At 40.5% G+C, this 27,687-nt stretch overlaps 1 protein-coding gene across 1 annotated transcript in view; it reads left to right on the forward strand.

Annotated features, from left to right (window-relative positions):
* Window positions 1-27,687, forward strand: part of TRABD2B (TraB domain containing 2B) — a 303,657-nt gene that overhangs the window by 180,671 nt on the left and 95,299 nt on the right. Inside the window, exon 4 of the mRNA XM_062581898.1 lies at window positions 685-859. Within this exon, the coding sequence (XP_062437882.1) occupies window positions 685-859 (175 nt within the window). The remainder of the gene's footprint in view (window positions 1-684; window positions 860-27,687) is intronic.

Raw genomic sequence — 27,687 nt, forward strand, 5'->3', positions numbered from 1 at the left:
CTGAAGTTATGAGAAAGATTAGCAGTTTTATTCTGTTTACGTCTTCCTATATCTGGATTTGCTAACCTTTCGTATTTTCTTAATTGTTTGGGTTATTTAAAAACAAATTATACAAGCCAAATCTTGCAGTTCTTACTCAGGTTTGGTGGCTTTGGCTGAGAACAGATTCAGGACCTGTTCCTGTGCTACTTAGCCAATGACCTACATTGAACAAGGATAGAGAGCACAGTTTTTAGTAACTCATCCAGGGGTAGTGCCTGAACTCAATCTGCTGAAAGACAGGGGAAAGGTTAACTTTTTCTTCTAGCCAAAAGTCAAAATTAGCTCAAGTTCTATCTGGTAAAATGTTACCCTCCTCCTTTTCTATGTTACATTTTGCTGTGCCCTTGCCAGATTAGGAAAAGTGCCAATTCCCCCCCCCCCCCCCCAAAAAAAAAAAAAAAAAAAAAAAAAAAAGAAAGAAAAAAAGAAAAAAAGTATACAAAATAGTTGATACAACTCCAAACAAGCTAATGTCCTCTGGTTGTTTTAATAGGCTGGTGATGTTCAGGTGGTTCAAATAAAGTTAGATTAAAACTGCCAGTGTTTTGAGAGTAACTTTCTTACAAGCCCACATCTTGTGCCTGTTAACATTAATAGTGTCTGGTCTTTGTGCCTGAACTATGGCTGCACTCTCCTTTGCAGGTCCCTAACTTCATCAACACAACGCTCCCTCCCCATGAGCAGGTGACGGCTCAGGAGATTGACAGCTACTTCAGACAGGAGCTCATCTACAAGAGGAATGAGAGGATGGGGAGGAGGGTGATGGCACTTTTAAGGGAGAATGCAGATAAGAGCTTTTTCTTCGCCTTTGGAGCAGGTATGGCATGAAATCTTCTGTCTTATTTGGATGTTGTGATTGGAAGTGAAGTAGGTTGAACGCTTTAGGTCTCTGGTCTTGGAGAAAGGTGGGTGGATGGGGGGAAGCTGCCTTTGAAACAAGAAGTGTTCTCTTTTTGTCCATCTCAACCTACTTCTAAAGCACAGTGAGAAGGGGTAAGAAATGGGTCTGAGTTCAACCAAGCTGTGAATGGGCTACTGTCCTTTGCTCTCTGTCAAATTGTACCTGGTAGAAATGTGAGGCTGTTAATACCTCTCACACTGTATGTTTGTTCACTTCCACAACCTCTTAGCTTCCTAGGATGTGTCCATGCAACAGTTGTATTTGTGACTGTGAGTGATAGGACATGCTCATACTGCCTTTAAATTTGCAAGCTTGGGCACTGCTACTGCTGTTGGAGAGACTGTGAAAATACAAGCCTTGCTATGGATTAGAGACTTGTGCATTGCTGAGCCTGCCTGCAGTTTGAAACATTTGGGGATTGCTCTAATTATACTCTCTTGATATTTACCTTAGCCACTTCAGTGGTGTACCTGTATAGAACAGCTGTTTTTGGCCTTTGCACAATGACATGAGGTATGCATGTGGCTAAATACCAGCTTTATAAATCATACGGTAAAAACCCAGTGTGTCCCTTTGCATGTCTTAATTTTCTCTGTGAGTCTGCAGAAGAAAGATAACTGTAGTATTTCTGTAAGTCTGTAGTATGTGTTACTGTCCCCTTTTCTCTCTTTCTCTTTTTTTTTCTTTCCAATGGTATTATATTTATCTGCAATAAGAAGATAAATAATAACCGTTAAAACATCTGTTCAGCAGAATCCTTGAGCACTAGCTTAAGTGATTCTTCAAGTTCCCTTGACTTGAAGGCAGTCTGGGATTGTCATGCTGACAACTGATCCACTTCTACTCTTTGTACTCTGTCCTTTTAGCAGTTTCTTATTTCTGAGAGAACTTTGCTTCTCATCCCATGACTCTAGCAATGAGCTTTGGCAATGACTTGTCTTTCACCACTCACTTCAGTGGGAATTTTGCTTAAAGACTGCAAGGTTTAGCACAGAATGATGCATTCTGATGTATTTATTTTTTTGAGTATATCCAGACTAAATTTTCCCAAACCTATTTAATCTCAAGCTTGTCTGATAACTTTTGTGAGGAATTTTACTTAACTGTTTTTTACAGTAGGAAAATATGTCATTGTGGTTCAAAATTAGATAGGGATTTATAGATGCTGAAACTGAAGGGTTTAAAAAACAACTTGTCTAAACCATGGCATTAGGTCCATCCCAGATCATCAAATACCATGGCTTTGGTGTAGTTTCCAGTTCAGGAAATCCCTAAAGCAGTAATTAGTGGAGCCAAGGAGGAGAGACTGGGAATCACTGCATATTTGCCTTGTTTCTTGTACGCTTCCCTGGGCATCTATCACAGGTTACAACTTGTGACAGGATCTTGGACTAAGCAGATTGTGGATGCCATGCACTATGGTTACTTGTATATGCTAATAGCAGGAACGAAATTAAATGAACATGTACTACTTACATATTTCTTTCCTTAGAAAGTTGTGTCTAAACTGTGGAAGCTTTGGGCTTTTATTTTACCTAAGCACAACCAAAAACAGCCACCTGAAACTTATCCAGACAATTTCACTTGTTTGTTTTTTTTTTTTTTTTTTTAAACTCATGAAGAACAGGTCCTGTTTTATTCTTCATTGTCCGTTTTTGGCTATGCTGAAAACAGCCTTTGTGACTGATTTTTTTCCCTCTTTTTCTCCTTTCCCCCTTCCCACCCCTCCAAGACTGAGTGTAATAAGAAAGAGCAAACACATGAAACAGGATTTATTGAAAATTTGGGTGGGGGAGAGGCTGAGAAAAGCTTTTGTTTGGCTTTTGGTGCTTTGCTCTGGTATCCCTTTGGTGTTTCTCACTAGAGCAGTCCATCCCTGCAAGCCATTCCCACTTTCAATGCAATTAATTTCTCCTCTGTTCTCTGAACTGTTTTTTCTTCATGTAACATGTACTGAGAAAGCTTTCCATTTTAATGCCAAAACTTTTATGTGGCATAAGCACAAGTGATTTTTTTCTTTTATCATTCAAATGCAATTTTTGTCCTGAAGCATAATTGTGGGTGTGGATTTTTTTTTTTTTTTTTTTTTTAATTAACTGTACTTAAACAATATTTACCTCTTGAATTCTGAGTTATACTTGGTGCGTGTGATTGGGCTGTGATTTTAAACATTTTTCAAAAAATGTGAGTCCTTGAGGTTTTATTTGTTTTGTTTTTGCTAAGTGAAAGGTGTTCTTGCTGAAAACCTTAACTTTCATCTATTCCTATGGCTTCTGAAGTGCACAATTTAAGATACTCACCTTCAGATAGGACAGGCCTGTTAACTTCTGCACTAGCCTTAGACCAAATGCATTGCTACTGCAGACTTCTATTTCATTTTATTTGAGATGCCACATATTTAAAACTGGCATATGATGGAGGGGAAATAATTTGAAAAAAAATATTCTGGATGAAGCACCCCAAAAGATGAGAAACTCATCAGTATTGTTTTTACACTAAGCACAATCTCTCTATTAAACCATTTATTATTTGACCTTTTTGATATCCTCAAAGTACTTCTAACAATGTGTATTACTTGAAGCATTATGAAATCAGGAATCCAACTTACAGTCGCAATCATAGTCTTAAGGAAGGGAAAAGTCAGGTAAAACTGTGCTAAAGGAAGCTTTCTAAATAACTGTAAACCTGTATGAGGAAAGGCGCACAGGGAAAGCCTCAGCAAATGCGTTCTTGCAGACTGGGGCAAGCTCCTGGCTGTGAGGGGGTTCCTGAGCCTTGCACCTGATGTGTTTGGAGTCAGGCGCACCCTTTAACTCGATGATGTGATGAGAGTGCAGGGGCCCAGGGATGAGGTCCTGCTCTGACAGCGACAGTCCAGAGGCAGCATGCTGCCTGCTCCCTCCCTTGGCTTCTGCAAGGGGAAAACTGTGCATGGAGCAAGAACATGGTAGGTGGTATAATCTGAAGCTGCACTTTCTTATTCTTAGATTTTTCTCTTGTAACTATTCTCAGTTTTTGCAATGAAGAACCTAACTTTGCTAGAATAAAAGCGTTGTTAGATTCACCTGGCTTTGACAGTTGTATTGCATTTGCTGAATCAAAGTGCTGTTGTAGCCAAACCCTATAGGGTTGTGACCTGGAAACACCAGGAAACTAAAATATGCTCACCACTGGACTCCGTGAGTTGGTTTGAGATTATGGTCACCCAGAGCACTGGGAAGAAGAGACAAACCTCCCTTCGCAGAGTCTGTTCGCTAAAGGACCAGTGGATAGAAAGCCTTGAAGGCAGCTGAATTCACACTGTTATACTGCTCCATGTAGCAATTAGAGATCTATGCCTTTGTCAGGGCGCTGTCCTGAGCCCAGTTAAGATCCTTATGCCATGGGTGGATAGTGCACTGTTGCATAACAGTGGATTAGCCTAAGGAGCTTGACTAAGGCGGGAGACACGATGCAGATGTCTTTGCAAATTACAGTCTGGTTCAACTCATTGTATCCTTGTCAATGACCGCAGCAGCAAGTCCTTTTATAGACTCTGCCGGGAATAGATACTGTTGTTTAGAACAGGAAAAAAAAAACATGCAGGGGTCATTGTGACCAAAAGCAGTAGTTTACAGGATGAAAGTCATGGCTGGCTTCAGCTGTAAAATAAGATGATATTATCCGGGCTGTCTAGTAGTGCAGAAACATAGCGCTACTGAGCTTGCGGTTAGTGCTGGAAGATGCTAGTGTCTGTCAGCAAAAAGTTTGGTCAGGAAGAGTTGTGGGTTTGAACTTGTAGAAATTCCTGCTGAGCTAAAACATGGTCTAGTGTAAGGCTCTATCTACATGGCAAAGAACTTCCTTTACCATCAGAAAAACCATAGTTGCTCAGGCACGCAGTGAGTCCCCATCTGTCTGGATGATAGTGAGCAGTTGGTCTGGAGGACAGGTGGAGAAAGAGGGGGAGACTTCTCCTATTTAATCCAAATAACCTTCATGTGAGATTACGGCCTGTACCCTGAGCTTGCCAGGTCTGGGAGTCAGTGACTAGAAATATTCCCCCTGGTTTCGGCTAGGAAAGGATCAAGCCTTTGGAATTGCCTATAATTGGAAGGCTAAGGAATAAAAATAACATGGAATTCAACATGGCATGCCACTTGGAGTGTAGCTGGCTTCATCTTGGAGAAGGTACTGCTGAGTTGTGTGGTGTGTTTTTTTGTGTGTGTGTGTGTTTTTTTTTTTTTTTTTTTTTGGAGTAGTTCTCACTGGAGTTGTGGCAGGGTTGATAGAAATCTTTCTGCTGACAGATGATTGGACAGTTGGAGAAACAGAATTTTTCTGTTTATATGTAAAAGTTTGCTTTATGCAGAAACTCTCACGTTCATCAAAACCCTGAAGAGTTTGGATGTCATTGTTCTCTCTAATTTGGGATTCCCAAATAAACTGTTCTTGTATGCGCTGTTCAGAGGCTGAGCAGCAAAGGCTTTGGGATGCATCGTGGGAGAGGCAATTCAGTCAATGGGGCTGGTCCATAACCGAGAATGAGACCATGGAACATCAGTCAGATGCATTCTGGGGAGGTAGAAATACTAAACGGAAAGCTTACTTGAGTGTCCAAGTAAGCTGAGATAAATATAGCTTTTTTGATCTACTAAATGAAGTATTTTTATCCTGTCGAAAGGTTTTGTTCCCATTGTGAGTATTCAAATAAAATCTGCATGTGATCACTCATCAAAAGTGAGCTTTTTGGGTTTCAGATGTCTTTAAAAGTCTACTTTTTATTTTTAAATAGATTCCCATCCCCACCATGCTTTGTGGCATTACTCACACTATAGATGCATTGAAGCACTTCAAACTTTGAATCTTTTGCTTTATGAAACGCACAGAAGTGAAAATGGCCATTTACTCTTTCCATTTTATGTTCCTTCTTGTCTCCAAAAAATACAGGATTTGGGTAGAGTGGGACACAGCTCTTTACCCAGCTCTGTACCTTTCATTTCTTTCCTGCTAGGTTTCACTCTATTCAGACTGAATTAAAAAATCTCGCCAAACTTATATTCACAGTAACTATACTCTAGCAATAAAACAGCATCAGTGCTTTGTGAAGTCAGTGACTCTTTTTCAGGTAGTAGGCATGATAAAGTAGGAAACTTTGAAGCAGGATTTGGGTTTGAGAGTGTTTGCTTGTTTGAAAGTCCATCCTGGATTGCTAGAGGTTATAGGTACACTATAACAGTAAAGTGCCTTGGACCTGATACACAGACAATTTATAAAGGTCCATTTACAGTCAAGAAACAGAGAAGCAGCCAAGAGCACATGGGCTGTTAAAGAGAGTTAATATTTTGGCAACTAAGACTATACACATGAAGTCAATGTTTAAGAAAAAATCACTCTGGTTTATTTCATTTTTATGGGCAAATAATTTTCAAGTAACACTTATGATAACAGATGGATAAATTTATGTCTGCAGTTAATTTCAACGATAATTTCCTTAGGATGTTTTACTTGCTTGCATTTCTTTCTCTCTGTCTTTTATGAAAGCTGTCAGTTTTGTAACTGAGAGCTGGATTTATTACTTCAGCAATTTGGATGTTGCTCCAGTTCATGATGCTTATTAGCAGTCAAATCAGTAGACTTTTAGGACAGGGGGTTTGGTAATTTGAAGGAAAAAAAAATTCAGTGCTGGAAGATTTGAAATACAAGTACTATAGGGGCTCTCATTGTAAGAGAGGGCCTCAAGCTGTCCATGAATTACAGGCCTGTAGCGGGGGAAAAAAAGCGTATTTTTTTCTCCCTCACTTTGGCAAGGTTTAGTGAGCCTTCTGTGTTTGAGGGACTGGGCTGTTGTCATTGGTTGGTTGAAGAGTACAGGATCTGCAGAACTGACAGGTGGCCACAACTCATGAAATCGGTGAGCGTTAACAGTGCTTAATGCTTTGGAAGATCAAGCCTCCTGTGTTTAGATATGTAACTGTAGACTTAAGTGGCAAAGATTAGGTATATAAATGTTGACAGATTTTGTTTAAATTTCTGAGGTATCCTGTAAGAAAAAAGAGCCAGGCTCTGTCATAGGTGTCTCCATACTTCCATAAATGCAGGAGAATTCCTTGCGTAGTAAGGACCTGCAATGCGTTTTCATTCTCTTTATGTGTAGAGAAAAGGTGAATTCCTTCCCAGTTCTACTGTGTTAGGCTGGCAGCAGCATCAGTACTGATGCTGATCATCATAATTTTACTGTTACAATAATGTTATTTGTCATCTCCTACATACTTTGCAAATGCTATCTGTGCTTATTTTTCTTCATACACTCAAGAGAGCCTGGGGAGGGCAGGCAGATGTTGTACCATCTTGAATCCACTTGATTCCACTTGTCTGATCACAACCAAAATGGAACATGCTGGCTATCGGACTTCAGGGGTGGGGGAGATGGGAATCTTTTGTGACGGGAAACCATAGCTCTGCTGAGCAGCTTGGGAAAGGAAAGGAAGTGATGGATACTGTACTCAGTTTAAACATAAACAATTAAAATCCAGAGAGCCATTGTGAAAGTCATTAGCACCTGCCACCAGATCTGGCACTCAAGTTCACATATGTTATTTGGAAGTGAATTTCAAAAGGGGAACGCCTTGAGGCCGCCAGCTAAATGCACACAGGGGACGAGGGGTGGGAGGGATTTACAGATATTGAATATACAAATAGGTGTTTTGCACTCTCAACTAACATGATATTGTTTACGAATTGGGCATGAAGCTGCACCCACTGTTGTGCCACTTGGATTTCAGCCTCACATCTGAAGTTTGATCCTTCTTTTTCCAGAATCCTATAGCTTTTTCTTGCTTCTATTCTTCCTCTTGGAGCCTCTGAGGAACATAAAAAGAAAAATGAAGGCGGGGGGGAAACCCGCTTGCAGACTGCAGTATAAAGAGCCTATGTCCCCAGGGTCAGTCCAGCACTGATTAGTGGTGCTACTGACATCACTAGCTCAGTTCATCAATGGGTTGTCTCAGTGGAGTAAGAAATTGGCCACCAGGAGATTAAGCTTGGCGAGCCTACAAAAGAGAAGAAAAGGGTGAATTAACAGTTTGCAGATGCTAGAATTCCCTTTGCTCATGTTTATTTGGGCATCCAGGTGCTCATAGTGAGATGGGCCTGTTTCTGTGTATGGACTTCTTCTACTATTATTTTTAAGGTAAAGTATCACTTTGCTTTTAAAAATATACTTGCATGCTAATTTTGAGTGAAACCATGTAATTGATTTATTTAAAAGTCTTCATTAAAAAAGCCTGATTCTCTTTTTAGACACACTGTTGAAAATCAGGAGTTGCTTCACTAGAGAATAGCTCGTTCCAGGTGTAAATCCAGCCTGTAGCCTTTTAAAAAATAGGTGGAACATTTTTATATAGGTTGATCTGATATCACATGCAGATTTGGAAGCCTCTGAATACTTTCTACCTGAAGCTTAATTCAGTACAGAGAACCTGAATTAGGCCAAAGTAAACCCAACTGCACTGCCTTGTTGTGAAAGGGAAGTTGGTATTGTGAAAGCTGATTCTTGCAATTCTGATTTAGGAAAAACTCTTGTTGTATAAACAGTTATTAATCATAGATACACACTGTTACATACATAGTGGTGCAGGACAGCTGTGGTGAGGCCTGTCTTGCGGCTGTTCTCAGTTGTACCAACCAAGCCAGGTATGTAAGTGACCCTGCAAGTGAAAGCTTCATGGAACTGGGCTTGTACTTGATTGCTTTTTCCCCTAGTGTGTCACCAAATTTAACTTTCAAAGAAAGGTGGAGCCAACTCTGAACTCTCTCTGGTTTAGTGAAAAATTCCTCGTGCTCTGTAAGGAGGTTCTAGTTTGCCACTTCTTGCTACTGCTTTGTTTGTTGTACTGCTGAAGAAGGTTACAGCCCAAAATCCAAGCTAGTGTGTTTAGTATTTAGAGGTATTTAAGTAAATGATCAAATCAAATAAAATAGCCTTGCAAACTGTGGTGTATTCATTTACCATCTCTGATCCCGTTCTTCCCATGATGAATGGGAAAAATTGCATGTACACAGTAGGATTTTTGGTTTAAAGAAATGCAAGCATTAATGTCAGTTCTTCTGACATTTTCATATGATATTCATTATTATATTTGTGCCAAGTTCTACTGCGTAAGTCCAATTCTGCCTGCCTGTTCTCAAAAAAAAAAAAAAACAAAAAAAAACAAAAAAAAAAACACTCCATTGGCCCTTTCTGTCCTATAATATAAAGATTTTTGTCTATACCCTTGCTTGTATCTCTTCAATATTTGAGGAGAAAATATAGACATAATTCAGGAAATCTTATCTTTTCAGAACTGCAAATAATCGTGAGAGATTTACGCTCAGGCTTAAGCGTGCTCTGCTGAAGAGGAATGGGCTTAAACGAGGGATGAAATACTCTTCCCCACAGCATGTGGAAGAACTTTCTGTGGATCCTGAGGCCACTCTGGAAGCTCTCAGGAAACTAGGCAGAGGTCCCATATAACTCTTACTAGATTTCATCACAGGGATGTTGAAACCAAAAAATGATTGCTAGAGACTTCACTGTTTTTCAGTGCAAAACTGTCTCATGAGAAAAGTCCCAACCAGCTCTCACAGTACTATTAACATGACTTTAGCAGGGTTACATGCAGAACTCCAGCACTGGTATTGCGCTCATCTAATGCTGATATCTTAGGAATATTAGTATGAATTTTGCCAGCAGGTCAAGGGAGGTGATCCTGCCTCTCTACTCAGCACTGGTGAGGCCTCATCTCGAGTACTGTGTCCAGTTTTGGGCTCCCCAGGACAAGAGAGACATGGAGCTACTGGAGAGAGTCCAGCGTAGGGCTACAAAGATGATCGGAGGGCTGGAGCATCTGCCCCATGAGGAACGGCTGTGAGAGCTGGGCCTGTTCAGCCTGGGGAAGAGAAGACTGAGGGGGGATCCTATCAATGTCTGTAAGTATCTGAAGGGAGGATGTCAGGGGGACACACTCTTCTCAGTTGTCCCATGTGACAGGACAAGAGGCAGTGGGCAGAAACTGAAGCACAGGAAGTTCTGCCTGAACGTGAGGGGGAATTTCTTCCCTGTGAGAGTGACAGAGCACTGGCACAGGTTGCCCAGAGAGGTTGTGGAGTCTCCTTCTCTGGAGATCTTCAAGGCCCGCCTGGACACAACCCTGTCTAACATACTGTAGGTGACCCTGCTTGAGCGGGGGGGGTTTGGACTAGATGATCTCCAGAGGTCTCTTCCAACCTTACCGATTCTGTGAAAAGGCAAACAGGATACAGATTGCAAAATATCCAAGTATCTGGTCTCAATTGGGTAAATTTGTGTGCTACTTGCAGCCATTAAAGATGTTACTACACCCAATGTACCGCCAGGCATCCTGTTGCTTGCTATTTTCCTATAACAGAAGAGGAGGAAATCTACGCTCATCACTCAACTCTACTCAAATTCAGAGCTTGATGTGTTCCTTCACTACTGCTTCACAGGGACACAAATTGGTGCATCTGAAATGGGTGCATGTTCCTGCCTGCTGCTTCTCCTGCACAGATGTTTACCTCCAGGAGGAGCAGTGAGCCCCAAGGTGTCCTACATGAGCACATCAATATTCCTCTGAGCTCTCTGACTATCAGAGCTGCAAAGGGTATTAAACAGAGTGGGAGGAAATGGTTTGTGCTGATTCTATTGTAGTGCTCTTGCTGGCTCGAGCTGTCTCTCACCAGTTTGGAGGTGAGAGGCTGTAGGAAGACTCTTGTGCAGAAGAAGCAGTGATCTCCTTAGTGGATTGTGAAGAGACAGGGTTTAACTACTGACTGGAGTTAATTGACTTGTGGAAGCAGGTATTAAAAAGGAAAGCCTCAAAAAGCCTGGCTGTAAATTGCATAGATTTCTTGAGAAATTTTACTGGTATGAAAATTGAGAGTGGAAAGCTCATTAAATCGGGCATTCTTGTTAGAGTTCCAGTATTTCTTGGTTGTGATTATGCCAGGAATACCACCAGAGCAAACTTGCTGAGAAAGGATTTATGGATTTGGGATCAGATCCTATTCTTGCTGGATTCATGGTAATTCTGCAGTTGGCTTCAGAGTGACTGATATATGCACCTGGATGAGATGACTTTTATTTGTCAGTCCAATTCTTTAATCTAGGTCATTACTTTCACATTACTGGAAAACATCAATACCGTCTTTCTCTTTATAAGCCTATTAAATCCATGTTCCATTGTTATTTTCTCTGTGAGATCAGAAGAGATGTGTCATGGAAACAAAAATGTGTGCACAGTATACCTCTGCCCAAAGAAAATATTTAAGTATCAGAAATGTAAAGTCAAGATAGAATTATTTTGAGAGGCAGAAGGGAAATGATTAAGAGCTCCAGCCAGCAAGAAGAGATGTTGTAAACTTCTTGTAGACATTCAAAACACAAACTCCACCACTATTCACCTACTTGATAGAGGCCTGTATAAAGCAGCAGAGGTCTGATGGGTGAAATTGCTTTGTTGGCAGATAAAACTGGGCTCAAGCCCAAGCTCAAGAGCTGCCATCTAAAATTGGAAGAAGTTTGGGTTCATGCCTAAGTCTTGTCTTCCTTTCTGCTCTGTGCCATAGACCTAATTAAACCCTAAGTTTAGACTAGACTGATGGAGTGAGAAGCAGCTCCAATCCATGGAAAACATTGCTGTTTCAAATTGTTTTTTAAAAGATTCATAACAACGTGGGGGATAAATGGAAGTTCTCAGCAAAAATGGAAAATATTGGCATCCTGGCACTGGAACTCAATAGGAGCTCCAGAGCTGTGGCTACTGGAAGCCTGCAGGTCACTGGTTTGAAGGTCTCTGAGGCCCAGATTGCTGATAACCTGCAAACTGTAAAAAGGTAAAATGTGATTTTTTTAGAACCATCAGGCTCTCTGCTCCCATCGATCATCCAGGCAGGTGAAAGAGAGTAAGCAGATGAATTAGTGAACAGCCAGATGAATCTACCTTGGAACTTTTCCTGTTTTTTTTCAATGGACATTCATCAAGACCTACCAAATGTTGTGGGTTTTTTTTCCACCTTCCCATAAACTGTTATTCCTCAGCTGAATACCATTCTGACAGTATTTCCAAACACGTTTTTAATCTAAATACTCTTACGTTTTTGTGGAGCTCAGCTTTGGTCCTGTCATTAGCAGAAAAGTGAAATCTCCGTGATCTTCCAGGAATAAGGATGCAACACTGAAATATATGTGACCATCATCTAAAATAAATAAAATAGTATTTTTAATATTTTCTGTACTTTATTATGGGAAATACCTTAAATACTGAGGTTTGCAAATGTTTAAAATTATATTTTTGCATTGAATGAAATTGGAGAGAAAAATCAAATGTCACCACTGGGTTAATGCTGTATGAAATTCAGCACTGATTCTCAGTATTTATACAAAATTCATATTCACTTTGCGTTTTTCCTTGAGGTGTTTGAGGTATAGTGAAACTGCTGTGAGGTTCTTATCACTTAGCGATCTGGTCTGGTTCCAGCTGAAAATTTTGTAGTGCCTCTCACTGGGAGGATTGGTTTAAAAGTAACAGAAATCTGCCAAAGAAATAAAGACTTCATTATTGACATCAATGCTATTTTTAATCTGGTTTCCTAAGGAAATGAAGCTTAAGCAATCATGGTGTGTGTGTGTATGTGTATATATAGGTGTGTGTGTGCATATATATCTTTCTCCCTCATAAGTTTTTGGTGTGCTGGCTGATTATAATGAAACTTGACAGATGGCTAGAGTCTCAAAAATAATAAGTTCTTGCATGCTTCGTGAAAATAAGTGGTAAGATAGAAGAAGAAATTAATAGTCTCATCCACTGAAAGAACACAGCATGAGCTGAACTCTTATTAGATCTCAGAAAATCCCTCTGGGAGAAGGAGGTGAAACACATCTCCATGCATTTTATTGGTTCCTCTGTATGCAGTCTGTATCAGTCATAGTTGTGATTTGAACACAAGAATGGTGTTAAGCATAAATAATTATTTACAGTATCTCAGTAGCCACATATTGTCTCTGGGCTGCCCTATAATGAGCTGTTCATTCTCAAGGCCAGAGCAATATCAAGTAGCAGATTTGTAAATATGACCTAGGTGTGTCTCTAGGACTCTTCTCTAAAGCTAGTAAGTGGTGGGCACTCAAATGTACAGATTAGCTACTACTAATTGGCCAAGTGTGCCATCAACTATGCCCCAAAATATTCTTCTTGTGTAACCTAGGAGTGAAAAGAGCACTAGAAACTCTTAAGAGTCCTGCAGGCAGCCTGGGGTATCATTCCTGCGTGCAGAATTCAGGAACACTTCTCCTGTATGAAGGTCATTCCCTTTCTGAAATGGCTCACTGAGAATCAGAAATCAAACTGAAGAAAAAACGAGGAGTAAAATGTAACCTGAAGGAAAGTTGCTTTGAAACATTAGCTAATCAGAACAGGAGATGATATTGTCACTTAGTAGTTGGGGAAGATGCTCAGAAAATACGGTGATGAAGACAGTAATTGAAACTCTTCCAGAGTAGAATATAGGGGGGGAGGTGTCAGAGAAGCCAAGCCAGTTAGTTCTTAAATTTCTTTTTTCCTTGAAGTTTCTGGAAATTGTATCTAGTATCTTGAAAACAGTGGTAGCTGTTAGAGTTGAGTCCTCCCTATTGAACTGTAGGTGTCTGAAAGTTCATTGCATCTTCTGTGTAAGATCATCTGGCTCCTTTTAGGAGAGAATCCCCAGAAGATAATTTCTCCTACTTAGCTCAGATGGAAATTTAAAGATGGAAGGAATTGCTCTCTGGAGACACCTTTCCTCTGATTATAGAGGAAACCTGGAAAACTGGTCTCCAACACATTCCTGACTTCTAGATGGATGGGATTAATTGAATCCTGAGAGCAGGAGTAAAGGATTCAGGGTGGTTTTGTCCTTACCTCTGCCTGACCTTGAGCAAGTTACTCAGTATATTAGGAGCTCCCCAAGCAATGCTTTGCTTTGCTGCCAATGGAAAAGCCTCATTAGATATGAGGAAAAATTGCAAGCAGAAGACTGGCCAAGGAGTGTTTGCCTCATATCTCAGAGAACACCTTGGCATGAATGCTAGGGACAAAGAAGTTTTTCTGACACAAGCTCTAGAAAGCTCAGTTGGCATTTTTGTTATTGTGCGAGAGGTCTAATTCCCCCTTTACACTTAGCAGTGCACACTTCTCCGCTTCAGTTGAAGCCTGACGTTGAACAACTCTTCTATTCGCCTTTCAGATCCTCTGTTAGTCTAAATGTTCGGAGCAGACTCTTGCCAGCTGATTCAGTCTGTTATATAGATCTCTTTTGGAGCATTCAGAGATTTTTTTTTTTTTTTTTTTAAGTGACATTTCACACAGAAGATCTTGGGGATTCTTCTTTTGCTTTGCTTTTCAATGGAAAATCTGTGTTTGTAGAAATAAAAAGGCAAGAGGATTTAAGTTCTTTGTGTCTTTATGATTGCATAGAACAGATGGACTCAGACATGCAGAAGTGTAAAGCTTTTCCATCTTTCTTCACCTGTCATCTGTAGGGAAAGAAAAGTGCCTTTGGCACAAGTGCAGTCATTCATAAGCCTGGTCTGGCTTGAGCTGCGTACAGAAAATAAAATCACTGAAGAGAGAATAGGATCTTATTTCTTTTCATCAGGGATGGTTATCTCTTTTGTTTGTGAGGGAGGAGGCAGTCAAAACCAAAAAATTTCTTGATGTACCATGTGTCTGATTTGTATTGTTCAGTTACAGAAGCAATTGGACTGAAGGAGTAAATGCTATCAGTGAGAAGCAATTCAGGTCTGGAGGCCCTCACAGTCTTCTGATAAAACTTGTCTTTTTTCATGCAACACTTGGGTAAAATAGGAAGATTTTTTTTTTCCTCCAGTACTGTGGAGGGAGTCACCAGAGAGTGTACGCTGTGAAGCCACTCACTAAGTCAGTAATATTTGTTCTTCTCCCTTGAACTCCAGCATCTTAAATGTCATCCTGAATTTACGTTCATGAAGTTCAGTCATCTCCCACGCAATAAAAGCTCCAGTGTTGGCTTGCCTTTTACTTCTGCACTGTGCAGGGCTCATGTCAAAAGGGAGTCCTTCCTTCTAGCATTTTTGTTTTTCTTAATACCTGCCAGTCACACGGCTTGCCTTTGCCCAAAGCTTGTTGTCTTTGCAGTTGGTCACAGCGTGAGCTACCAAAAACCTCACTGAGCTTGACGGGATATTCTGTTAACCTAACCCTAACACATGATCTTGAACCTCCTCAGCACACAAAGAGCCTTTTCAGAGGCCCACCACAGCTTGAAGATTTCATTTCATGTGTTACAATTAATCTGTATTTATTGCCACTTATCTTAAATGGCTAACAATATCAAGAGTTTAAAAAGTGCTTTGAATGTCAAACTGGGTCAATTAAAACTGTACTTAAAATATTTGCAAAACTTCTACCGTAAAAATTGCCCCCTCAGTCTGCTGTTAGCCAAAATGTTTTAAATAAATACACTCAGCTTAAGCAGACTGACATTTGGTAGATTTCTCTTAGATATTTTAACAGAATCCAGGATCAGTTTCCTTATTTTCATCATTCTACACTCACTAAGTTTGTTTTATAAGAAGAGGAAAATTTTAATAATATTAATGCTTTAGATGGTTATAAATATTTGAATGATTGTTTCAATCTTTTAAAAGAAAAAAGAAGAGAGCCTGCACTTTTCAAGGGTAGAAAAGACCATTAGATTGCTGAATCTGATCTTCTAGTATTTCATCCTGTTCTTATATGGACCTTAATAGCTTGAATTTAACAGTGATCTTCAAAACATGGGTCACAAGTAAGAAAGCTTTTTTTCAAAGCCCTTCAGTATTTCGTGTGGGCATGGGAAATAACATAGTAAAAACTTAGATAATGAAAAAGTTAAAAAGTAAAACAATAAAACTGGTGTTTAGTGTATTTGGTTTTGTTACCTGTGGCTCATCAGAAGTTGGAAATGGCTGAAGGAATCCACTCCATCTCTCCTGCTGAAAAGCCTCTTGTCTTGCCTTGAACACTTTTTTTTTTTCCCTTAAAGCTTAGTTTGCCAGAAGGCCTTACTAAATCTTGTAAAATAAGCAGTGGTGAATATCCCATGGGAATTGTGAACTTTTATCTAGGTCAGCCAAGGTTTCTTGGTGTTAGGATGTTGATGTGCGTTGCACTGAAAAACCCCAAGAAGGACCTCCATGTAGGCATTCAGTTGTGCTAGACGCAGAGTAAGTGAGATCCCAGACTGCGGGAATTAAATACCTGAACTAAAAGTCTGTCCATGTGGAGCCATTTGGACGTCAAGCTCTGATCCTCGAACATTTACACTTTCCATGAGCAGTGCCATTAACATAGCTTGGTTTCCCATGGTTTTAGGTCACTTGCTTGGAATCCCAACAGTCTAATAAGGCTTGGACTGTAATTGAAGCATTTCTGTTAATTAGGGCATTCACATTATCTTTATGGGTCTCCACTGTCCCTAATTAGGTTCACCCACAACTTTTTCTTCCACAGGAGAGATCAGTGAGTCTCTATTCAGCCATCTATTTTTATAAAATGTGTAGGAAAGGACTGCCTTACAGACAGCTGCTCTTCTGTCTAATAGATTTGAAATTTGCCCTTGGGTTCAGAATATTTCAGGGGAGATCATAAAGACGAAAGAATATGCAAAAAGGGGACAGCAGGATCCCATAAGCCGCATATTCTTAGGAAACAATCCTAAAATGCTGTATTTATGTAGTATAAATATTGCACAACTTGAATGCACCAAATGGTTTTGATCACTTTAATCAATTCTTCTGTAGAATATATAACTAAACAAATCTGGCTTTCCCAAATGATCTGTAAGGATTTTTTTTGTTACTGTTGTTTTTGGGGAGTTTTTTAATAGTTTAGGAATCGAAACAGGTCTTGAAAGATAACTCTTGTGTAAGAAGTAATGAAAATACATTTTTGCTGATTACTGTCCCTCAAAAAGTGCAGTTATGTCAGTTTAGAGGAAAGTTTTCTTGGTAGTTCAGTATCTGTGATTTTTGTTTAATGAATACAAAGGTCGTGGGTGTGAATGTGTTTTCATTGCTCATTTGTTGTTATCCTCTTAGTTTTTTATTTCTAATCTCAGTCATTATATCAAGAAGCCGATATGTGACACAGATGACTAATCGTGTCCCAAGAATGACAGAGCAGAAAGCTGACAGCCAAACAAGCTGTAGACTTGTTCACATAAACTTTTTTTTTCAAAATGATTGCAAGTAGGAATATTGTTTCGCATAAACTCTGAGCATGACAAGAAGTTACTGAGCCCTGATGACCTGGTCCTACCATGTGTTCATAAACCCTTGTATTCATTTATATTCACCTCTTTAGAGCTAACAAAATACACCTATCTCAAAAGGATGAGGTTTTCAGTCTTTTGAAGACCTTTGAAGTCCACAACTTTTTTTTTTTTCCTTCTTTGAAGACCTTTTTGAGACTACCTTGGGCAGTAATAATCAAGACCCTACCAAACTCTTATCCTGAACAAGGAATACTGCTTTAGATCTTGCTCACTTCTTTCAGTTCCTCACAGAGTCATTTAGCAACTGCATGTTAATATTTAGAGCTCCCTTGCATGGAGGTACTGAAGTGCTCTGGCCTGCCTCTTAGGAGGCTGGGGATGAAAAGCTGAAGAATGTAACAACAGAGAGGTGAAAACTCTGAAATTTGGATTAAGTGAGGAAATTGCAACCAGTTCTTCATGATGCTAGTTCAGTAATGGGATAAGGCTTATATCAGTCCCCACATGAAACATTTGAACCCACAGGCTAATTTCCATCAAATCTAATAGAAGGTGGAAGTTTTAATTGGTTATGTTCCTATTTGGAAAGAGGTGGCTCTGCAGAGAAGAAAAGTTCTGTTAATACTTCCATTCAGGGAAATGCTGTGGTGTAAACTCACTCTCACTTCTCATTAGATATCAGAAAAAGAACCCAATCTCCGAACATAAATCCACTTTACTGGTTTGACTGATAAGGAAACAACTTACATTTTCCTGGCAATTTCTGCCCAGTTCTGCTGTTTAGGATCCTGCAGGCTGTCAGCTCTTCACAGGCTTCCATTAATTCCAAATAATGAAATAGAGAGACTTTGCCAAAGTTTGGGCAAAACAAGGAAGAGAGGTGCTCAACTGAATCTCAGTAAAGGGCAGGCAGAAGAGTGCTTGGAAGAAGCAACCTTCAGCTATGTGGACTGTTCTAGTATTATTAACGAAACTATCTTCCTTGGAAGAAGAAGAAGGAAAAAAAAAAAGTTGTGTTGAAAATCTCTTCCTGCCAGGTTAGAAAGGAAAATGCAAACAAGAAAATAATGCTTTATCTTAAAAGGGAAGGGGCTGCGTTAAGTGCTATCTAGTTACAGCCTTGGATCACTGTAACTGTGGGAAAACGTGATGAGACAGTGTAACCAAGCACATCTGCTTTTTCTTTGTTAATTCTATGCTGTTGTGCACAAACAGGCAATGACGGATTGTCCTGGAGTTCTGTGCATAGTGTCGAGGAGACCTGGATTTAATTGTCCTGCATTTATTGTTCAAAAGGAATGAATTATGAGCCACTTTACAGCATCTCCAGTGAAAGTGATTATCAGCACTGTTCCTCGCCAGAGATATAACTCTGTCAGGCAGGCTCTCTCCTCTCTTGGGTTCTTCGGAAAAGGCTCATGAATTTGCTGTCTCCTGCCAGTTAAAGCTCAGGGTGAAACACAAAACCTAAAGCTGCCAATAGCTCTATATTCAGTTCAGATGTTGTAGGAATTTCTTATTCCTTTTCTTCCCCCCACCCCACCCCTCCCCTGAGTGGAAGATCAGTCAGGATTTTTGGAGCTGAACTGAAATAGGGCAGCAGACAGAGAGCTTCCCCCCCCCCCCCGCCCCAGTTGACTGTTTTGATTGAGAATTTGTAGGTGAACTGTGTGACTCGGGAGATTTGGCTGCTGGCTTTAATTAGCTTGGACTTAGGCTCACGCGCACTTTCAATACAATTGGTTGTCGTACGATGGTAAGCAAATCTTTACGCCCACACACCCGGCCATATCTCATAGCGGTTGTCACTTCTCCTCCCTGCAACGCTCAGATAACCCCAGAAATAGGTTTAAGCTGAGGCGGATGTATATAAAGAACGTTATGAGCCCTGCCTCGAAGACTGCACAATAACTCATCTTTAGAAGAGCAGGGAGTTCTGCTCCTTAAGTTTTCTTGCGACTACTGCAGTGTAATAAAGGACAGCAGGATGAATTGCAGGGACTCTAGCCCTGCCTGCTAGGACAATTTTTGAGATACTCCCCCATATTGTAGAGCAACGGCTGCAAAGGGAGATTTTTTTGTTAGGGTTTGCTTAGATCCGCAGGAGTGTTTTTTCATTACCTTCTATGGAGCTGGCTCAGTGCTGTGTGTATAAATGCTTTTGGCCTGTGCTTTAGGTAGCTATGAGTTCTCTGACAACTTCTAGGAGGTTTTGTGTGGCTGTGGTCATCTGCCTTGCAAATAAACACAGAATTCTTGTGTGCTCACAGATATTTTTATGCTTGAGGTATCCCAGATACACAAGTGAAACAGCACATAGCTACAGACAACAGCATGTATGCAAATGCACAAACTCTTACAAATGACTGCTTTTCTATACCCCTACATATGAACTGATTTCATATGGATTTATAGACAGGTCTAGAGTTGCCAAAAAGTCTGTTCCTGAGGGTGGGGAAGTAAAAGGCCCTAGACTACCAGGTAGCATGTGCAATTCATTTAACTACAAGTCCACAAATGTGTTAGCTCATAGCTGTGGTAACACTCATGGCAGCAGTCCTCATGCTGAAAACTGTCCTACTAATTAATAACAGCTAAGAACAGGTTATGTGGAGTGTCATAGCAACAGGGCATGAATTAGGAGAGGATCATTTGTGGTCACATGCCTTTTCTATGCAGAGAATTATTTCTGAAACAATTCCCATATAGCTGTATTCATACATTTTGGAAAGTCAGCTGTTCAGTGCACAAACCAGTGATGATTCTTTTCTTCTACTGTCACTCAAAAAATTAGGAATATCAACTGCAACAGAGAAAGGGCTTGGAAATTTGCATGATGTATTGCAAACTGAAAAGATTGTCTGAATATTGAATAGAGTGGCTGGGAAAAGTTGTAGCATTAAATGATTGGAAGAGTAACCACTGTCTTCCACAGGACTGGGAGTGGTTGACAGGCAGTTGTCCATTTTTCATGAGTGGGCTAGATTCTCTCAGGAAGAACGGGATGAGACCTTGTGGCAGAATGGGTCTTTGTGCCAGAATGCTAATTTTCAGTGACTTTGCAGGAATAAAAGGGGAAGTTTCTACAAAGGAAAAAAAGATCTAGTAGGATCAGTATTTTATGCAGTGAGACCTGTCTCTTTTTCCTTTGAAAATAGCTAATTGCCTGATGGTTGTTAAAATCATCTGGGAGGTGGACAGCAGAAGCTTATGTGCATTCCAGACTCTTGAGTTAAAACAAGGAAGAAAATGTGTATGGATTATTTCCTGCAGAAGGACAGATGCTCCAGGACGGAGCGCCCTCAAGTAGAACTATTCCAGAGTCGTCATTGCCTAGCAGCTTATTGCGTATTACCCAATTGAATTGGATGGCATTGCTCTCTTTAGGATTCATACATTCTGATCCAAGGGCTAAATTTTCAAGTACCCAGAATCTTGAGACAATTCATCTCTAATCAAATAGAAGTTAAGTGTTCAGTAACCAGAGCCTCTGCTGAGGACTAGATTTTCAAAAGGACTGAGCCTCAGATAGCACTTTTGAAAACCTAGCTGAATTTCAGTGTGAGCCTGGCTTTAGAAACCCTTTATATCTTTATTGAGCACAAAGGGACAGACTGCCTTGTAAGTTCATGCCTTTATTAAGAGGAGTCGACTCCCATTGATTTCAGCATGCATATGTTTGGATCAGACCTCTTAAGTGTGTGACCTGTTAGCACCATACTTAAATGCCATGTGTCCACGGCAACAACCCAGCAAGCCTAATGCAGAAGAATGTAGAATGGTGTGAGGCAAAGAAGGGACATCCTCTTCTTGTTGACAGAGATTTCTCCATAATAGAAGAGGGGGAAATGCTTGATAAGTCAAGTGGCTTGATTCGTAAATGAACTTATTCTAAAGTAAACACAAGGCCGTATGTGTCTCATTTGCCAATGAGATCATCTGTTTCTTTGTTAGGGAAGAAAATGTGTTTCCCTTCCAAGTACAGGGCCACTCAGGCAATTTACATGAACAAATAAAGATGAGGTTTAGCAGCACTAAATAAATAAAATACAATTCTAAGTGGCCACCAAAGAACAGAGCTGCTCAAGTGAAATAGTACTGGGACTTGAGCCAAATGGCTGCTGTTTGCCATGCTTGCTTATGATTCCCAGCCGAAGCAGTGCTTCAGATGCTTGTTGCTGAAGTCAAGTTTATGGCTGTAGCAAAGCATATATTCGGAGATAAACAAGCTATGCTAGAGATGAACAGCAGGCAGAGACCATAAAGTAAATCTATTCCTTAGTCATGGTCTCTGCAGGAAGTAATTGACTTATTGTCACAGTAACATGGATTTATGCTAACTAGAGGTACAGGTACCACCTCTTAGATGTGAACAAGGTGATTCTGTTGTCTTCTACCGGACGCAACCTGTAGTCATTAGATTATGACTAGTATGATCCAGTACTCTGGTCTTAAGTTGCTACGGTAGAAAATATTTGTTGTCTCGTAGCCTCAGTCTAAACCTAATAGACCCTTACCATATTGCAGAAAATAACCACGAGTTGACAACACAGCTTAACCCAGAAAGAGCAAGAAGAACCTGGATTGACTGCTGCAGCACATCAAGAAGCGCTAACTCAAACCTTTGTTAAACTTTCGAATAACTATAGTGCCATTAATGCAGTCAAGATTCCAACATCAACAATCTCATGGGATGTTGTGATGCTGCTAAATTTAAAAGACAAAAACTATTTTTAGCGTGAACAGTTAAGAGTCACACAAATTATATTAAGAGTCATGGTTCTGATTATAAATGTGGAACGCGTTTGCTGTGATAAAAACCAGAACCATGTCAGGTGATCTTGTTAATGCTATATTTGTATGCTAGGGTAATAGATGCAGCTGTGGCAAAAAAGTTTTTTAAAATATCAGCAGTTTTATTTTACTAGCAATTACTCATTTATAAACTGTAACTAGAATCAGAGGCAAGAACAGCTAGTCTGGAGGTCAGGAAGGACTATAAAATTTGAATTGTGTTCCACTCGCAATACAGATGTCCTTTTCCCCTTTGACTGTTCTCAACACCTCTTGCATTTTAGACATGGATTTGCTTTCAAGTTGACTTCATTTTGATATAAACACTGCTTAAAGTTTAATAATGTACTCACAGACCTTACTGAATAAAGGTGGACTTAGATGTGTGCCTAAAACTTTTCTTAAATTGGGCTCTGTATAGTTTCTTTAAAGAACAGATTGCAGTCTTCTGCTACCAATCTTTGTTGATCCTGGTCTTATTAGAGACTGAGCATCTTCCCAGGATGTTGGAAGTGTATACCCTTCTAAGCCTGCTCGCTGTGGTGACTATTTCACATTTATGACATGCATTGCTGCCAGACACCAGATTGTTCTTGTGTAAATATAGTGGGCTATTGTGGGTCCTTACTTCTCAGCAGACAAAATCCTATGGTAGAACAAAACATCGTACTAAGGATGGCTCCGATCATTGACTGTATACCCCAGTGGGACACAACTCATGGTCAAGCTGTAGCAGTATCAAGCAGGGCAGCTTGGCGTGGAGTGAGCCAGAATTTGTCCCAGGGCAGTTCGCAGCAGGAGTACTCATAGGGCTCACCACAACTGTGGATGAGAGGACTTCTTTAGGCATCATTTCTGATATAATTTGTTCTGGTTCTCTATGGCTCCAGTCAGTTGTCTGAGTTTAATGTGTCTGAACTAACCCCACCCTAGTCATTAGAAGACTGCAATCCCTAAGATTCATAGCCCTGAGGTTCTGCCCCTGGAAGTTGCGGAACATGAGGAAAAATACATGACGAAAAGTATTTGTTACTTACCTCACCTGTCCAGTCCCCAGTAGGTCTGGGGATTCACAAGGAGTCTTCCTCAGAACAGAGATTCTCTCTCGCTCGCTTTTTTTTTTTTTTTTTTTTTTTTTTTTTAAAATATGGTTAACTTCAGCATTTTGTGAGATCAGACAGGGAACATTAACTCCTGAATTTGTTTCATGTACTAAATTTAGAGCCTGATGAACAATTCAGGCTTTTTGTTTCTGCTGAAAAATCTAATTTTTTTTGCAAACTGAAAACAAAATGTGGTAGAAAAAAAATCCAGGTAACCAGTTTCTCTCAGAAATGTCATTTGCTTAAAATTATCCATAGTTTTAATATGGCAAAATATATTTTGAGAAAGACGTTCAGTTGGAGATTTTACGTTCCATTACCAGGATACTAGCATGAGCTGTTCTAATTTGTAATTGTAAAGCAATCATCGTCTTGAACTTCCATTCCATGTATAGAAAATCAGTTCATAAGTATGCATCAAAAGCTAATTCCATCATTTTTGACCTCTGAGAAGCCTTTGGCATCTAAATATGAGCCTGGTTTCTTGGCACTTCAGGATCAGCCAAATGGCACTGTTCAGTAAGTTTTCTGTATGAGAAGCTGCACAAAGACCTTCTCAGTCCTGCAGTATGTCCCAGAACACCTTGAGCCTTGGAGAGGTGACAGCATACAAGAGTTTCACAGACTCCCAGGGTCTTTGAAGTGCCACTTGTTCCTCCAGGCTGGACTTGTTTTGGGTCCACTGAGCAGTGTCCTAGGAGCTGAGTAAAGGAGTTTTTCCAGTAAATGTAGCTATGTGTTTCTGTCTAGATCAAGTGTGAATAGGCACTTTCTACCTCTCCTTGCTTTTGAAAGAACCTTGCACATCCCACAAGCTCCTGCTGGATGATCTGTGACTTGACTTTTCTTTATTTAGTGCAGACAGTCCTAAGCTCAAACCTGCAAACCTGAACACTGTCAAGCTGAAAAAAGCTTGGAATTGAAACCTGGAGCCAGATTCTAATTTAATAGGTGATCCATGATAGTTGTAATCAGTACTTTAGACTGTAACACCCTCAGCTGCGTTGTACTGCATGATGTCATCCTGCTGGAAGGGAAGTGTCTGGAATTGAGGCCCAGGTGTGGGTTTTTGGGCACTTGCAGGTCATCGTTTGGGTACTAGCTGTTTGGCTGGAGGGGTTGCTGATACTTTTTCGGACCTATCACTTCCCATTCAGTAAAAAAGCTGCAGGCTCAGACCACAGTGCTCACTTTCATATTTGTTCCACGTAAAATTGGCTTGGAGACATGCGTGAGGAGCATTTAAAGCTCTTCATTCTGGGGCCTCTGGACCAGAGACTGCAAGCTATATCAGCTGTACCTGAGCTGAAGGTGGTAGTTGTCCTCCAGAGGCAGCCTGCCCAGCCTCAAAGTGATCAACGATGGGACTCCAAGTGAAAGGACACAGATAGGATGAGGTGGAGCAATAGCAAGGCAGCCTGGGAGAAGTCAGTTTCCATGTGGTTATGATATTTTGTTCAAGATTTGTTGGCTTCAAGCCAGCAAGCAGTGGCATGATGCCAAGGGGATACAGTGCAGGGCCCAACAGCTCACATCTGTTGAGACAGAACATGAGAATCCACAGTGGAGCCAGCCTCTCCCTCTTCCCATTTCTTCTTCCAAAAAATAACTAATGTAAATAAATTGTCTGTTCACATGTGTTTTGGCATCTGAATGGAAACACTTGTCCGTGCACCCCCACCAGCCCCGCTCTCTCCCACCCTCTGTGTTTTTGCTAAATGAGCCTTTCTTGTTCAGCCTCAACTCAACTCAGAGTTATTCCTTTGGTATTTCCCTCTTGGACTGATAACGAGCTGAAGGAACGGGCTGTAAAGCTGGTGACATATACCAGCCCCAGCAATGTCCGAGAGCTAAAAGGTCCCCAAGCCCTGGTTCGTGCAGCAGATAAACATTCAGCAGGGACCCACGGGCTGCCCCCAATCCCTTGAAACCTGGAGGTCAATCTCTGTACATATTGCTCCACTTAGGCTTGTGCTCTGTAGAAGCTCAAGCTTGTTTTTAGAACACCTCCCTTGGTGCTAGCAGAAGTATGGCGGTATCTATGGCATAAGTTTTCTTAGCTCAAGGATTGGAAAAACTATACTTAGAAATACCTCTCCTCACTAATACATTTACATGAGTAAATTATTTAGGTATAATCCAGCCCTAAGCAATAGGAAATTAATTTATAGAACCATTGTGATCACCTGTCTGGAGTTTCTGCAAAAACACTATTTGTCTTGTGCTGTTTCTTTTTTCTCCTTCAAAATTTTTTCACTAGATCAAAGAAAAAGGATAGATACAGGATTAAAGTGTTGTTCTTCCCTCTCCCATATTCCCCCATCCCCACTATCAATTTTGTTGAGAGTATTTGAAGCTGGGATCACAAGCAGATCATAGGTCTCCTCCAGGCTGTTAGGACCATTGTCACTGCCCTAAGGAGAAGCCGAACATAAAAACTACTAGGCCTGAAGGGACAATCATCATCTGTCAATCAACCTTCAAACCAAAGGTCATCTTCAGTCATTTCAAGGTGGGTCAGTTGGAGGTGGCCTTCAACTTAAGCTTAGAGCAAGGTCCAAGTTCACACTCTGGTGCTAAGGTGAGCACCAGAGAGGGAGGTTGATGCATCCATGTATGTGATGATGTACAAGTTGTTGTTAATTGCATCCTATTGCCAACCTTAAAAAAAAAGAAAATAGCAATATATATGGGCCACTGAAGCTTGAAGAACTATTGGACCTGAAGGAATATTAAAGATAACATGCGACAGGTAGAAACCATGCTGTATTGCAAGACATGTTATTCTGGTGCTTAAGACAAAGTTTACATGAACAAGAATCAGACATATGTGAAAGCATACATGCATGTGTATAAACAGAAAGAACCTTTTCACATGAATGTTAAGGTTAAAAGAAAATAAATACTGGTTATAGTAGAAACAGCGTTTTCAAATGGTAGGGTATGCAGGGAGTGTAGAAGAGGTCTATGTTCTTTTCCTAGCTTTGTAGTCAGTCAAATGATTATGCCTCTTTGTGTCTCTGTGTCTCTGATTTCCTCTTGTCGTGTTTCTCTATCTTGAAAGATGCCTGATTTTAGAGTCAGGGTTTTCTTTACAATATATGTATTTGCTAGGGAATACACTGGAACCCCAGTCTTGTATGGAAACTTTTGATGTGGCTGTACTTAAAATAGTAATGATAGTAAGTTACTGAAGAGGAAAATAACGTAAATTTAATAGGTTATTGCAGGGAAAAAGACTCATACAAATTCATTCTGACTGGGTCGCTTCAACTTCAGGTTGTTTTGCAAAGACAGAAGAAAGGCGATAGGTCATATGTTGCAGAATGTTTTAAATGCTTCCAGTTAGAAAAATAAATATTCTGGCAAGTACAATGATATTTATTAAAAGAGGAGATGGAAACATGTTGTCATCCTCCTCACGTTGTGCGTTTCCTGTGCTGCAGGATAATCAGCTACCAAGACATCCTTAATCTTGTTGGATTATTTGTGCTGCACCTGCCTGAACTTTCTCTCTCCTGATTAACATTTGATTAAATCCACTTTTAAAATGCCATCATGACTGCAGCACTGGGGGAGGCACTTGCAGAGTGTTTTGCTCTCCATTCTGATTGCATCTGAATTAGTCATGCAAAGTGCAGTGACAGGAACAATATTGATGTAACAGAAGTTTATTAGGTTGAGGTGGTCATTCAGACAAGAGGGCTGTAAGCAGCTTCACGTGCTTCAGCTATGGCCTCCTGTGAGGAGAAAATGTCATCTCATTATTATTCAGATTGACCTGATTTGGTAATTTCTTTGGGTGAGTGAGCTTTTTTTTTTTTTTTTTTTTTTTTTTTGGGGGGGGGGGGGTTAATTGGCTTAACAACATTTGCATGTGTTAATGGAGTTCTTGCTTGTTTTTAATCTTCCATTCCTTCCCTACCATTATAAATGAAACCCTGGTGAAATTCAGCAAATCCGAGGATTGAAAACTTTCTAAATTTCATTTTTGGATCTGCCACACTGTTTTCAGCTCGTGACCTGCCCCACAACGCACTGTTATGGAAGGCATTTCTTATTTATATAAGATGGGATGACTTTTGTGAAACTAGGATATCGGCACCTGTGCTTAGAGATCAGTGTGTCCCACAGTCAGCAGACCAGATGAAGCTCCTGCGATGCTTCTCCTTCCCTGGGAACAGAGCTGGAGGTTGCCACTTCTGACCGAGCCAGCTGCTTTGGTCACTGGCAGTGCGTAAGTACCTCTGTGCCAGACATGGATCCCAAAGCCAGGCTGTGGTCGCTGAGATCAGAGTGCAAATACCTCCACGATTTGGAGTAGGGGCAGATGGGCCTGCTCAAATAGGTGTGAAACCAGGACAGCTTACGATCAGTTATTTTGGAGACTATATTGTGACACAGAGAGGAAAAAACTCTAAGTGGCATCATCCCTCTTTGCCTCGTCAGCTTCCTCTTGAACTTGTCCCGTCTCATGAGCTCTCTCGTTGGGTATCAGCCAGCCTTTGAAGTTTTTAGTGGGCCCCCATAGCACCCTGC

Source organism: Rhea pennata, chromosome 8 (genome assembly GCF_028389875.1).
Source record: "Rhea pennata isolate bPtePen1 chromosome 8, bPtePen1.pri, whole genome shotgun sequence".
NCBI lineage: Eukaryota > Metazoa > Chordata > Aves > Rheiformes > Rheidae > Rhea > Rhea pennata.